General features: G+C 39.9%; 2 protein-coding genes across 5 annotated transcripts in view; both read left to right on the forward strand.

The window, feature by feature from the left end:
• Positions 1 to 10,824, forward strand: part of LOC136176979 (tumor necrosis factor receptor superfamily member 5-like) — a 94,473-nt gene extending 83,649 nt beyond the window's left edge. Inside the window, exons 1-10 of one of the 4 annotated variants that reach the window (XM_065960975.1) lie at positions 2,616 to 2,662; positions 4,740 to 4,833; positions 4,968 to 5,125; positions 7,295 to 7,420; positions 7,640 to 7,795; positions 8,579 to 8,666; positions 8,738 to 8,928; positions 9,033 to 9,064; positions 9,149 to 9,214; positions 9,327 to 10,824. In XM_065960975.1, coding sequence (XP_065817047.1) covers positions 4,811 to 4,833; positions 4,968 to 5,125; positions 7,295 to 7,420; positions 7,640 to 7,795; positions 8,579 to 8,666; positions 8,738 to 8,928; positions 9,033 to 9,064; positions 9,149 to 9,214; positions 9,327 to 9,404 — 918 coding nt within the window. In that variant the 5' untranslated portion in view covers positions 2,616 to 2,662; positions 4,740 to 4,810 and the 3' untranslated portion in view covers positions 9,405 to 10,824. Of the gene's footprint in view, positions 1 to 2,615; positions 2,663 to 4,739; positions 4,834 to 4,854; positions 5,464 to 7,294; positions 7,421 to 7,639; positions 7,796 to 8,578; positions 8,667 to 8,737; positions 8,929 to 9,032; positions 9,065 to 9,148; positions 9,215 to 9,326 lie in introns of those variants that run through there. The other 3 variants (XM_065960976.1, XM_065960977.1, XM_065960978.1) reach the window with 3 other exon arrangements.
• Positions 1 to 14,144, forward strand: part of LOC109999381 (tumor necrosis factor receptor superfamily member 14-like) — a 71,424-nt gene that overhangs the window by 22,937 nt on the left and 34,343 nt on the right. The window lies entirely within an intron of this gene.

A 14,144-nucleotide genomic window follows, 5' to 3' on the forward strand; every position in this document is an offset into this window, starting at 1 on the left:
AGAATACCCCTAGATGAAAACAAACTTAAACTGTGGAATTAAAAAATAGACTTATACAAGAAATGTACAGAACCCGTGCAGGGATAAAAATATATGTGTAATTTAAAGCAAGAACCTTTAAACAGTTGAGGGAAAAATCTGTAATTAGACCTGAATATAAAAAAAATAAAAAAGTGTTGACCTTCTGAAGTTGTGTTGTTTATATTCGTACAGCAATGTTTAAAAAAGCAGATAGTGCAGAGTTATCAAAAACAGACATTAAATTAAATAACAGGCAGTGCAAACATTAAATTAAAGGTGCTATTTAAGTAATTGAGGTGATCATTAAAGTATCCAACTAGAGGCTGACTCTCTTGGGACAGCTGTGCAGATGGGAAATGGAAAAAGGAAGATTTAGTCCAAGTGTGTGTTTTCCCCCTGCCATAACCGTGAGGTGTTGTACAGACGTATGGCCAGGGGGACAAAAGAGTTCTTAAGTCTGTCTGTGGAACAGGATTGTGACAGCAGTCTGCCACTGAACACACTCCTCTGCCTGGTGAAGGTGCTGTGCAGAGGGTGGTGGGTGTTGTCCATGACGGAGAGCATTCTGTTCAGGGTCCTTCTCTCTGCCACTGTCACTAGAGAGTCCAGCTCTGTGACCACCACAGAGCCAGCCTTCCTCACCAGTCTGTTCAGCCGTGCTGCATCCCTCTTCTTGTTGCTTCCTCCCCAGCACACCACAGTATAGAAGAGGACACTGGCCACCACCAACTGGTAAAACATCTGCAGAAGCTTCTTTACAGATGTTGAAGGACCCCAGCCTTCTCAGGAAGTACAGACAGCTCTGTCCCTTCCTGCAGATAGTGTCCATGTTTGATGACCAGTCCAGCCTGTCGTCCAACTGCAGCCCCAGGTACCCGTAGGCCTTGACCACCTCCACGTCGACCCCCCCCCGATGGAAACAGGTTGGGGATGTGGCTTGTTCCTTCGGAAGTCCACCACCATCTCCTTGGTCTTGGAGGTGTTCAGCTGCAGATGGTTTGAACTGCACCACGTCCCCTATCAGGCTCCTGTACTCCTCCTCCTGTCCATCCCTGACACAACCAACTATCACAGTGTCATCCGAGTATTTCTGCATGTGGCAGAGCTCAGAGTTATACTGGAAGTCAGAGGTATACAGGGTGAACAAGACAGGAGAGAGCACGGCCCCCTGTGGTGCTCCGATGCTGCTGACCACAGAGTCAGATGTGCAGTCCTTCAGTCTGACGTACTGTGGTCTCTCTGTGAGGTAGTCCGTGATCCGTCTCACCAGGTGCGAGTCCACCCTCATCTCGGTCAGCTTGTCTCTCAGTAGGAGGGGGTGGATGGTATTAAAGGCGCTAGAGAAATCAAAGAACATGATTCTCATCACGTCGCTCCCTTTGTCCAGATGAGAGTAAGCCCTGTGTAGTAGATAGAGGATGGCATCGTCCACGCCTACCTTCGCCTGGTAAGCAAACTGCAGTGGATCCTGGGCATGGTGGACCTGGGGTTAAAGGGTTACTGGGACTAGAAAAGTCCACCAAAGGACTAAAATACAGTTCAGTTCAGATTAAAAACCAAATTTCCGTCTACTTATTACCATAGTGTAATACTAACTTTTGAAAAGGCTTCCACCTGAATTGTTTGTTTTGATGTACATTGAGCAACAAGTCATGATGGACAAAGTGTGAGGTATTGTCTTCATGTCTGTTTGCCTTTTTGTTTGTTTGTCCCCTTCAATGACATTCATTAATCTTCCTGTTTTATTATTATCTTTAATTCATTTGTTGTTTGGACCACAAAATATCATTTCCCAGCATTTACTTTATAAAGTGATGATAAAAAACAGAAACAATGCAAGTGATAGAGAGCAGACATCAGAACCATGGACAGAGTCAGAACAGAAATAAAATGTGAGACACAAATACATATTAGAAATAATCTGAAGAAATGTATTAAAACAGAGATGATTCTTTTTTCAAATGAATTGTAATTTTTTATTGTGATTATTTTTCAAATGATTTGTTTCTGTGGGAGGAAACCGAAGTGCTCAGAGTAAACCCACACCACCCAGGACTCCATGTGGGCTCACATGTCGTCTATGCTTTCTATTATAACAGAATGAGATCTTTATAGTTCTACTTTTCATATAGAGAATTATGTCATCTTACTGAAATTATTTGGGTTTATTACACTCTAAGATTTCATAATGTTTGTATTTTTAATGAAATTTTGTGTATCAAAATAAATATCTTTTTTTTAATTTACTCTCAGCTCCATCCAACCGTCTGCAGAGACTGGCTGCAGGACTCTTTCTTTACACTTTGGAGGATACGACAGATTTGATGTGGCTGGAGGAACTTTCTGAGTCATGTGTTTCATAAATAAACATGTTATAATGTAGACAAGTATAAATTAGTCCCACCTGTGTATATTTGAGAACATTGCCTTTTACACGCTGAAGAAGAGCATCTGCTCGAAACGTCCTTGTGTCAATTAAAATAAAAATGTAGCTTGACGTTGAAAAGGAGTTGAGCATGTTTTCTCCATGATTTCTCAGACTGCAGACAGATACTATTGGATGGTTCTACTTTTAATGCTTTATTTTGAAGGGCTGAAAAACGAAAGTTACATTTTCAGCGACGCCATTTGGAGCATTAAGGTATGTGTGTCCGTGATTTTCTTTCCATATTTTATTAAGTTAAAGACTAAACAACATTGGAGAACAGTGTAAAAGTGAATCTTTGTTGTTTTAAAGTTAAAACTCTTCTGGTGTGAAATGTTATAAATCCTCTAATGATCACTAAATGAACACAGAGGATCCTGAGACACTCAGACTGTCTGACACTTTAGACTTTATGGAAATACATGAAAATAACCTCAAACTTCAGGGCAGACATAAGGACTACAACAAGAAGACTCATAGGGAGAAAATGTTGAAGTTATTTCTGAACATGAAGTCTTCGTGACTTCCTGACTGTTGTTGACGAGTCTTGTAATCTTCCAGGAAATGGCTCCTCAACAAACATTTCTCTGGTCTCTGTGCACTTCATTATAGTTTGATGATAGATTGGTAAATGACACATTCAAATATAAAGTTTGGACAATGTTGATTGAAACTTTCAGTGCTGGAATGTTTCAAAATGCACTGTGGATTTTTGATAGAGAAATGTGAAAGTTGGAGAAATGTACACATTCAGTGGTATATGTTCATAACTCTATACATAACAAACTGTCCTCGGAGGAAATTTGGTCCCTGTAAAACTGTTGGAAGATAAAATGCTGTGCGAGAAGTTGTGGTGGAGGGCCCGCAACAGTGAAACACTCTCTGGTAACTTTTTAGCTCCAACAGTCTTCCAGGGACCCATTTTTAAATTTGAATAAAGTTTGTGTATTCAGTTCAGAAAATATTACAAAGAATTGTTTCACCACTCCAACTTTCAACTTTCACTACCAAATCTACATTAACTAATTAACAGAAAATAAATTCCATACATCAAATAAAGAAAACAAAAATCAGGTGAACATAGAAATAGCTCAGGCAAGGCAAGAGACATTAAAAGAGCAAGACTTTAGATATATCCAAATCAAGTTTTTTGGCCTTTCTGTTCTATTTTCCATATATTTTAATGATTTAAAGTAATTGACTAAATAACACAAAGACATAAAAAGAGGGGTTGATGTTTTTTTCATTTACAAGTATAAATTTACCCAAAATTATAACAAGGTTAACAATGTCTGAATATAATAGAGGATATCTTTATTAGAAAATGTAGGAATGTTATCAATCTTTAAAGACAACCAGCTGTGGATATCAGCCCAACATGTTTTACTGTATGAGCAGTCAACAAATAAATGTTCCAAGGTTCCTACCTCTGAGGAGCAAAAAGCACAGGCATCTACTTCAAAATGGAGCCTTTTGTGTAAAAAATCACAAACTGGGTCGATTGCACATGCAACTTTAAAATGTGTTTCTTTGAGCGTAGGAGTAACTGGACATGACAGATAAAAAGAAAAACACAATTTTCTCAAGGTGTCGTCAAAGTTACCAGAGCTAGTATTGAAGTCTCTTGTTTTTCTGTTTAAAGACTGTTTCAGCGTCTATCAAACAGATCAACTTCACCAACTTTTAAACAAGAAAGGTACACACAGAGAATATGACATGTTACTTTAGATCATTTGTTGTAAATTCTTCAAAGGTAAATAGGTATCCCTCTTTATTCAGTGAATGCCAATTTTTCTAACATCATATTTAATCCATTCCCATTTATTCAATGGGGATAAATAACTTTGTAGTTCGACCTTTTTGATTAAGGAGAGGGTCCTTTTGCAAAATGAGTTGCTTTTTAATACACTATTGTTACACTTCCAGATTAAAGGCCCTTATTTTAGTATGTTGTTATTGTATTAACTACATAGAGTCATTACACAGTGATCAGTAAGAGAAGGACAGATGTCACAGTCTGAGGACATATCGACTAGATTGCTCGTTATTAGCCAAAAGTCTATCCTAGAACACTGAGTTCGTCTGCTATTATTACTCCAAGTGTATTGTCTCTATCTGGGTTATTATAATTATATTATATCGTATCTTGACTCCAGTATCCTGATAATATCGTATTCATGGTTTGGACTTCACACTGTTTTTACTCTGTGAAATATTAAACAGATTTATCATCATCAGGTAGTATTCATGTACACTTTGTCTTCAGTGAGAACATTTCTCTTTCTCTTCACAGATTCTCCTGATGAACGTCTCCACAGGTCAAACTCTGACATGTGGTCCATACAGTTATAAGACACCTGGTGGATGCTGTCCTATGTGTCCACCTGGTAAGATCCAGTTCATAAAGAACTTTATTTAATTTCCATTCATGTCTGAGACTTTTTACACCTGGTAACAATCTGCATCTGTCCTGATGATGATGATGAAGATGATGATGATGGTGATCTCTCTCTGACTGCAGGAAGCTGAAAACACTTTTCTCTGGGAGTGTGTTACCTGTCCTGGTTTGGAGTTACATTTCTCTTGGTCTTAAATCTGCGTTGGTTCAAACAGACGAGGAATCTGTGCTGGTCTTCTGTTACAGAGAGAATGAGACCTGGATCAGCTGCAGTGTTTCTGGTAAATGATCTTATTGAATTATCTGAGCACTGATTGAGCTTTTATATTTCTCCTCTTCAACATTTCTATCTGTGTAAATATTTGTTCTGAATGATTCTTCTTCACACAAACAGACAAACTTCAGATGTGAAGATTTGAACTCTTTCCCTCTTCTCTCTTCATGGACTGGATGATGATTTTAGATTTCTCTCTGTATTCATGTACACTTTGTCTTCAGTGAGAACATTTCTCTTTCTCTTCACGGATTCTCCTGATGAACGTCTCCACAGGTCAAACTCAGACATGTGGTCCATACAGTTATGAGACACCTGGTGGATGCTGTCCTATGTGTCCAGCTGGTAAGATCCACATGAATGTTAAAGAATCTTTAATTAAAGTTTATCAGGTTAGATTAACATTCTAATCTTATGTCACTGTTTCTGAGTAGTTTGCTTTTTTTGCATATTAATAAGGCACTTGCACACAAAGACTAAAACAGGGACTCCAGCACCTGCCTTTTGCTGTCTACAGAGAAAGTGACACCCTGCACTGGTCACCAGCCATTCACAGGGCTGACATATAGAGTCAGACAACCAGCCACACTCACATTCACACCTATGGACAATTTAGAGTCAGCAGTTAACCTAACCAGCATGTCTTTGGACTGTGGGAGGAAGACGGAGTACCCGGAGAGAACCAACACATGCATGGAGAGAACATGCAAACCGAAGCAGCAGCGGTCCCACCAGTGGTTACGAGCCGACGGCATAAAACCCAGCAGATGGACAACAAAGAACCTAGTCTCGCAGCCACCTTAGAGGCGATGGTACCACCCGGGCCAATGGCATTCTGCACAGCACATTGACTACTGCATGAGCAGTTGGTCACTTACAGGATCAACAACAATGAAACATGTTGAGTCTCTGTATGGAAAAGCTCTGCAAATAATAGACAAGAAACCTTTTCGTATCACAAAGCATGATAGCTTGTACAACATCAGGAAGATCAGACCTTACCTGTCAGAACACGCTACACAGCTCCTGGTACAGGCTCTTGTGATATCACGCATCGACTATTGTAACTCTCTACTGGCAGGTCTTCCTACATGCACTATCAAACCTCTGCAGATGATACAAAATGCAGCAGCACGACTGGTCTTCAACCTTCCTGAAAGAGCACATGTCACTCCGCTGTTCATCTCCTTACACTGGCTCCCAGTTACTGCTCGCATCAAATTTAAAACTCTGCTGCTCGCTTACAAAACAGACACAAAAACGTCTCCTCCTTACTTTAACTCTCTCATCCAGGTCTACACTCCCTCCCGCCCACTACGCTCTGCCAATGAAACGTGTCTGATCCAACCTTCACAACAGGGTCCTAAGTCTCTGACTACACTCTTCTCCTCTGTCGCCCCCCGGTGGTGGAGTGAACATCCAAACTCCATTCGATCTGCAGAGTCCCTCTGCACCTTTAAGAAAAAGCTAAAGACCCAGCTCTTTCATGAATACTTACTAACTTAATGATGATAGTCTCCATATTATTGATGATGATGATGGTTTTTGTTTGATAACGACGACTTATAAGATGGTTTCTATACTGATTAGAGCTCTCAAAAACTGCCCTCAATGTTGTGCTTTGCCTCTGGTCACTTCCTGTCAGCACCTGTGTGTCCAATCGGACTTAAAGTTGATCGTTTGCTCTTACTGACATTGTTCCCTTTTTTCTCTCTCCTTGCTTGTGTTGTACTTACTCTCTGATGTACGTCGCTTTGGATAAAAGCGTCTGATAAGTGAATTGTAGAATTGTAGCTCGTATTTTAGAAGGATGTTACTCCTCCGAAAATACAGGCTAGTAAGCTTTGACAACTTCCAAACATTTTAAATTGCCTGTTTGATGTATAAAGTCCTACATGGGCAGGCTCAACCTCCACTAAATGATTACATCAAACAGATTTTGGACTCAGCTGTGTTTTAAAGTTTTTCAGACCTACTGGGCTGTCAGTTGACAAGCAGCCTCTCTCTCTCTCTCTCTCTCTCTCTCTCTCTCCGCGCTGACATAAGTTACTGAAGGAGGAGAAGTTTCATGTTGTTGAAGCGTCCATGTGGAAAAAAGGCAACTCTGTCTCTTCTGATTGTTCAAACAACAGAAAAGAAAAAAGAATAAAAAATGTCTTGTTGTTGTTTCAAACAGGAGGTCAAGTTTATGAAGACTGCACAGACCTCAGAAATACTCTCTGTAAGCTCTGCCCTGAAGGAACCTTTATGGACCAGCCGACTTCCCGTACACGGTGCTACGACTGTAAAAGCTGTGATGAAGGTAGATCTCTGACATTATTATCAAACTAAATAAAGATCAGAACATGTTACTAAACAGTCATCACTGTAAAACCAGCTTTCTAACCTTCAGTTAGTTTGAGTTTGAGCCTCAAACACAGAGATGATCATCTGAGTACTTGTTATTTCCTTACACCAAACTGTTCTTTAGTAGAGCAGAAGTACAGTAGTTCATAAATAACCTCTGTGTTTGTATCGACAGGTTCTGGTCTGAAGATGAAGACGTCGTGTACGATAGTATCAGACACAGTTTGTGAACCTCTGGAAGGATTTTACTGCTCAGACTCTAGAAAGGACGACTGTGTGGAAGCAAAGAAACACAGACGCTGTGAACCAGGAGAATACATCACAGAACACGGTTAGTTAAACACATTTCACTTTTATTGGAAGTCTGTTCTGTCATAATCAGGATTATTTACAGACCACTGACAAAGAAGTCATTTCTTCTGTCTTATGAGTCACCATCTGAAGATTTTCTGAACTCTCTGGATCGTAATATTCCAACAAAAACGGTCCTGCTGCGTCAGAACGAGTCCCAACCATCCAAATCTAGAGGAAGATTGAATCCAAACACATCACATAAATAAAGATCTACAGATTGATTCAAATTGTCCACCGCTGTTCCAGATTTCCTGCTGTATTTTCTGTGATGATTCATTTTTGTGAATGATTTTTAAAAATTAGGATACTCAAAACTCTAACCTTTCGATTGGCACCCCATTTGGCAAATTAGGACCTTCCATTCAGTTCCCAGTCTATTACAGCCAATGAGATGAAAGGATTCTGTATTCTGATGAATCTATACCCGACCAATTGCACGCCACTATGCTGACGACTGACGTTTCTTGTAGCCAATGACATTCTGAACACGAGGCTTTTTTTAAAATTTATTTAATAGGGACGATGCAATTTAACATAGTTTGAATACAGAGCAGGAAACTGATGTGCTGCACAGAGAGCTTATAGCTATTCTAATTTCCAACTCTTGTCTCTAGTTGGGCCTTTGGTTAGCTGAAATGTGTTTGACCAACTGATAAGATGATTACATGACATCATTTTGTATATATGGTGATAGAGGGACTGTGTTCATGTCTAAAACAACCTCTGTGTAATAGTCTCATGTGTTCTGTATTTCCTGCAGGAACTTCCTCCACAGACACCGTGTGCTCCACCTGCTCTGATGGAACATTTTCAAACGGGACGTTTACATCTTGTCAGAAACACAAACAGTGAGTGAAGCTTCACATCACACATGGACTCTCCAGATGTTCCTGTAATAACTGTCCCTCTATCATTACAGATGTGAATCAGAGGGTCTGCTGCTGCTGAGAGCAGGAACTGAGACAGAGGACGCTCAGTGTGGAGGAAAAGTGTCACACAGGACTGCACTGATTATCTGTGGTGTTGGTGTTGGGCTTGTTGGGATTCTTTTAGTCTTTGTACTCGGAGTGTGTTATTTCAAACGGAGGATGATTAGACAGCAAAACTCAGGTAAGGTTTCCACTGTGACAATGAAACATGATCATGTTTATTTTATAGATATTATGGTCTGTTTCTTCATTCATTTGATTTTTATTTCTAATGTTTTATTCCAGGAAACAGAAGACAATCAGTAGTCTCCTACCGGGTATGTTTTAAACTATCTTTACTCTCAATCTGTTTTATGTTCAATGATTTAATAAAGTCTCTCTTATTAATGTTTCCTGTACAGAAAGGTGTGAACCTTAGAGAACAAACCCTGAAGAGTCTGAAGTCAGATGGATCCAAAGAGTCGAAGGTGAGCCAGCAGAGCTTTGATCAAATGTTCTCTGACTGACTGAGATCAACTCTGTCCTGTTTTTACAGATTTATTAAATGTTTGATTTAAACTAAATCTCTTTTCTCGTCAGGGTGAGACGGTTCAGACTGAACTCCTGCAGAGTGAATCATCTCCAGGATCCTGTTCTGGTCCACCTGCTGGATCCTGACACACTGTTGAGATCTGTTTATATGTATATATCTGTTTTTATATCTGGTCCAGTTTTGTTTTTCTGAGACGATGATTGAACACAAACACTTTCATCAGCGCTCCATCGGCTCTCTCACCATCAAGTTTAAATCTTTTAGAAATTAAAGATTGTCCCTTTCATTTCTTGGGCCGGCTGTGGATCAGTGGTGGTCGGTTGTCTCCCAAGTGAAAGGTCGGGGGTTCAATACCCAGCTCCTGCAGCAACATGTTGATGTTTCTTTGGACGAAACACTTAACCCCAAATAACTCCCTCTGCTGCATCATCAGGGTGTGAATGTGTATAGATGAGTGTGAGCTGAGATGAGATCAGATGTTTTTGATGATTTTTATCATTTTTATGATTTTTTTATTGTTCCTTGTACAGTTGTTCACTTTATACATCCAGTTATGTAAAAAAAGCTTTTGTTGCACTTTATGTTAAAATAATTCATGTGATGTCTTTCTGTTAAACTCTTTATTTTTGATTGAACTAAATGTTTGACACGAGATGTCAGAGCGCTGTGTGAGGTTACATGTCCCGTAGACTCTTCATGTTTTTGATTCTGTTTTCAGAAAATAAACCAAGAAGTTAATGTTAAATATATAAGTTTTTACAATTGTTTTTTGTTATATAAGAGTTAATTAAGATGAAGTGTTCAAAATCTCACCCTAAAGCTTCACTGAGATTGCAGTAGGTGGTGTCAATCAGTGTAGGGAGGAGCTTGCAGGTTATTTAAAGGCCAGGTGTGGCCGTTTCCACTCTCTGTGTCTGATCATGCTGCCGCTGCACTCCAGTAGGTTTGTTTGAATTATTTATTTGATGAACTGTTTATCTTTTGAGCAAATATGTTACACAGATTCACTAAAGATGTATTTTATGTATGTTTTGTTTTTGTTTTTTTTTCAAACTCAGTTAAAACTGAGTAATCTCTTAATTTAAATATAGAATGTGTTATAGGTTGGATTGGGTGTGCATAATAAGAAGTTTGAGAAGTTCTATTTCATTGTTTGACATGCATAAGGAATTGACAAAACTTTCATGCTGGGTTGTTAGTGTGAAGTTGTCAAAATAATTACTGACAAAACACATGACTGTAAGCGCTGTGAAATTGAGAACGTGTTACTGGTTTTTGTTTGTTCTTTTTTAAGGCAGTATTTGAACTGGCCTGAGCGGACCAGCTGAACGTGTAATCAGCTTGCCAGGACTCTGTCTGGCATTTGTCCGGGCCAGTTATAATGTCGAGCCCAGGTAGCCTACCGTAAGTTCATTGCTTCCCCTCTGTTTAATTAATCTCCAAAGTTTGTGTGGGCCATGTGATGAATTTCCTTTTCTTTATTGCACAGAAAATCATCTGTTCATCCCTGTACTTGACCTTGTACCAAATACAGGGTTAAATGGCTTTTGGATCCCTGTGTTTGAATGTTCACACCAGCTAGAGTTTCACTGGCCTAGCACTAAAGACACTCACTGAGACTAATTAAGAATAGATTGTTTTTTACAATAAGGAATCATGTAACAATAACAGAGGCGTAACAGAGGAGAGATGGGATCAGCTGAGCCAGCGTGGGAGAACAGCCAGCGTGCGTGCGTGCGTGCGTGCGTGCGTGCGTGCGTGCGTGCGTGCGTGCGTGCGTGCGTGCGTGCGTGCGTGTGCTCAGTCTTTTATATCAGTTAATAAAACCTCAGATTTAAAGTTAAATGACTTGGAGGCAGACACATCTGGCTGTAGATGTTCTCCCTGATGTATTCGTGGATATTTGACAAACGTGCTGTTCAGATTTGTTATCTGTTTATGTCTAATCATGTATTTTGTATTTGAATGCTTGGCTGCTCGTTGTGAAACTCTCTTAATCGTGCTGCTGCCTGTCTTGGCCAGGACACTCAAAGAGAGATTGTTAATCTCAACAGGTTTCTTTCCTGGTTAAACAAAAAAAGCTAAACTAACTGATGATAAATAGTCTGAAATGTGTTTTTCTAAATAATATGTCTGAACACTTGTTTTCCAAAAATATATATGAAGGCATGTTGTGACATAATTATATATTATAATGATTTTTACGACTGAGGATTAGGGTCATGTTAAAAAAATATAGTTTTTATAAATTTCGAGATTAAAGTCGTAAATTTGCTAGCAAGACCTTGTTTATCTGTAAAACGATGAACAGGACACAAACTGGCTCTGCACATGAGACACTTTAACAAGGCAGACCGATAACAGACACAAATAGTTGTGTTGGGGCTTTACTTATGCACATATGAAACTACACATGCTTTTGGCACATCATCATCTTCACATTGTTATGAAATATCAGCACCCTGAAAAGATACTGAAGAAAGAACCACACTGACTTGGAGGAAGTTGTCTGCAGAGGAAAAGACTTTGAAGGGATACTTCACCCATTTGCATTAATCTTTGTATCATTAGAAACCTGGTAGTATTTTTGAATGGTCGTGCATCCCGCCCTCATTTTCTCCTGAGATGGAAATCTTTGTATTTCTGAGTCTGAAAAGGAGCTTCAAGTGACGCAAAATGACGATTTTTGCGTCACTGGAAGCTGTTGTGGTTAGCGGGTTCCTCATATTTTCGACCACTGAAGCTACAGACCAATCACAGATCAGTGGGTGGGAACTCACTCCCAGAATCGAAACTTAACGTCCGCCATATTGCTTGGAAGCTATGCTGGCGCAATGGAGAAAGCTGATAATGGCGTAAATATAAATAAAGCGGCGAGGCGGCTGCTGCCGACAGGCTGGTATTGTGTTTTGGCTGCTGTGGCCGCTGGCTGCTGCTGGCCGCTCGCCGGGACACAAGACCGGCCTGTCGGCAGGAATTGTCTGGCCGCGGAGGATAAGCCGGGCCGGCTCGAGCTGGGGCGGACTGGTAGTGTCGGTGCTCTCACTGTTTGCCTATGGACTCAGACATAGAGTCTGTTTTCTGACAGGAATTTCCAAGATCAATTCTGGAAGAAATCTCTGAATCAGTTGAGAAAACGGTCTTATGTGTTGAAATAAATATGTCTGTAAATGTTTTTATTACTATATTTCTACTGCTATATTGTATATTTTGGAGAAACTGTAACGATCGATTTTCCCTCTGGTATTAATAAAGTATTTCTGATTCTGATTCGGACCTTAGTGGGAGTGGCCTGCGGTGCTGTGCATTCTGGGATTTAGTGTCTTTCATCAACATGAGCCAAAAAGACACTTTCTGCCTTTTCTCGGCCAAGAAGGCACCAACTTCAAAATGTATTTCACATTTCTACATATATGACCCAATGTCAATACAGATTCATGTTTCAACGGGTGAAGTAACCCTTTAAGAGTTCTACTTTCATCCTTTTCGTGCAGGCTGGTCTCGAACTTGTACATTTAGGACTTTATTCTCGTAAATTTACGACTTTAATCTCGAAATTATTAATTTTTTTTTTAACATGGCCCCTCTTCTCCGTTGTATGTTTTGGACTTTACTGTCAGATCCTTTTTACAGATCTTGTTGGTGTATTCATAGTCAGTCATTCAGCTAACTTACATTTAATAATTCAGGGGTGCCCAACCTTTTTTGAACCAAGATCTACTTTTAAAGTTGCCAGTCTGCCGAGATCTACCAGTCCACATAGTGAGCCATAGCCTTTACCGACAGCCTACAAACGCATTTAATACTCAAACAACAAACAGAAAATAATATCAGATATAATAAATGAGAGTTCTGTAAAAAATAATGCAATATCGACATACTTTTTTTTTAAACTCTTATTTTAGGGTAGGCTACATTTTAATATTACGTTTGTATTTATATCACATGTTTTCCCTTAATTTTGTTCACAACAAACAACTTTAATCTGTGTGGAGATGTTCACAGACTACAGCAGGCTGCTGTGAGATGATGTTGCTTTTGTTAAATTAGCTGCAGACACGGTGAGAGTGAACGGAGTAAAGTCCAACCGACCGTTTGACCGGGTCACGTGTGTTCCCGCCTCGGTCCGTAAAGATCACGGATCAACTGTGTGCTGTAGCACTAAAAGTGAAAAGGTTCGCGTGGTGGCTGGCGCTCCAGTGCAAGTGTGTGTGTGTGCGTTTGCGCTGTATGTTGGTGTGTCTCGTCCCCCGCGATGCTCACAGTCATGACAGCAGAGAGGAGCAGAGAAAAGTAGCTGCAGCTTCATCAAATGCGCTTAATACTCGTAGCATAGTTTCTATATATGACTTTTTGGTAAAACATTTACCCCCCCGGTTTTACCTGCACGTCCTTACGCATGCCTGCACTCTCTCTCTCTTGCGCGCTCTCTCTCTCTATCTCCGCCGCTCGCTCTCTCATGCACGCAGCAATTTCATGAATAAATGAAAAATTAAATACAAACAGGTCGGAAGTATACTTGGGCTCCCAACACAGGTATCGTGTGTGGGAAACAGTGCAATGAGATGAAATTGAAATCACTTTTCTATTTTACAATTGTATTTTATATTGACTAAACATCTCGCGATCGACTGAGAATCAGTCAGCGATCTACCTGTCGATCGCGATCGACTGTTTGGGCACCCCTGTAATAATTCATTAGTTAGTCTTCGGTGAAAACAAACTGTAAAAGACCTCATGAGAAAAAAACAAACAAAAAATATTGTCAGCCTTAAATGTTGGATTTGTGTGTGTAAAATATCCCTTAAAATGCTAAGGGATCTGTAATGTTAGCTAATGTAAAAAAATATCTACTCTTTTCTGAT

The sequence above is a fragment of the Labrus bergylta genome, chromosome 12, assembly GCF_963930695.1.
Source record: "Labrus bergylta chromosome 12, fLabBer1.1, whole genome shotgun sequence".
Classification (NCBI taxonomy): domain Eukaryota; kingdom Metazoa; phylum Chordata; class Actinopteri; order Labriformes; family Labridae; genus Labrus; species Labrus bergylta.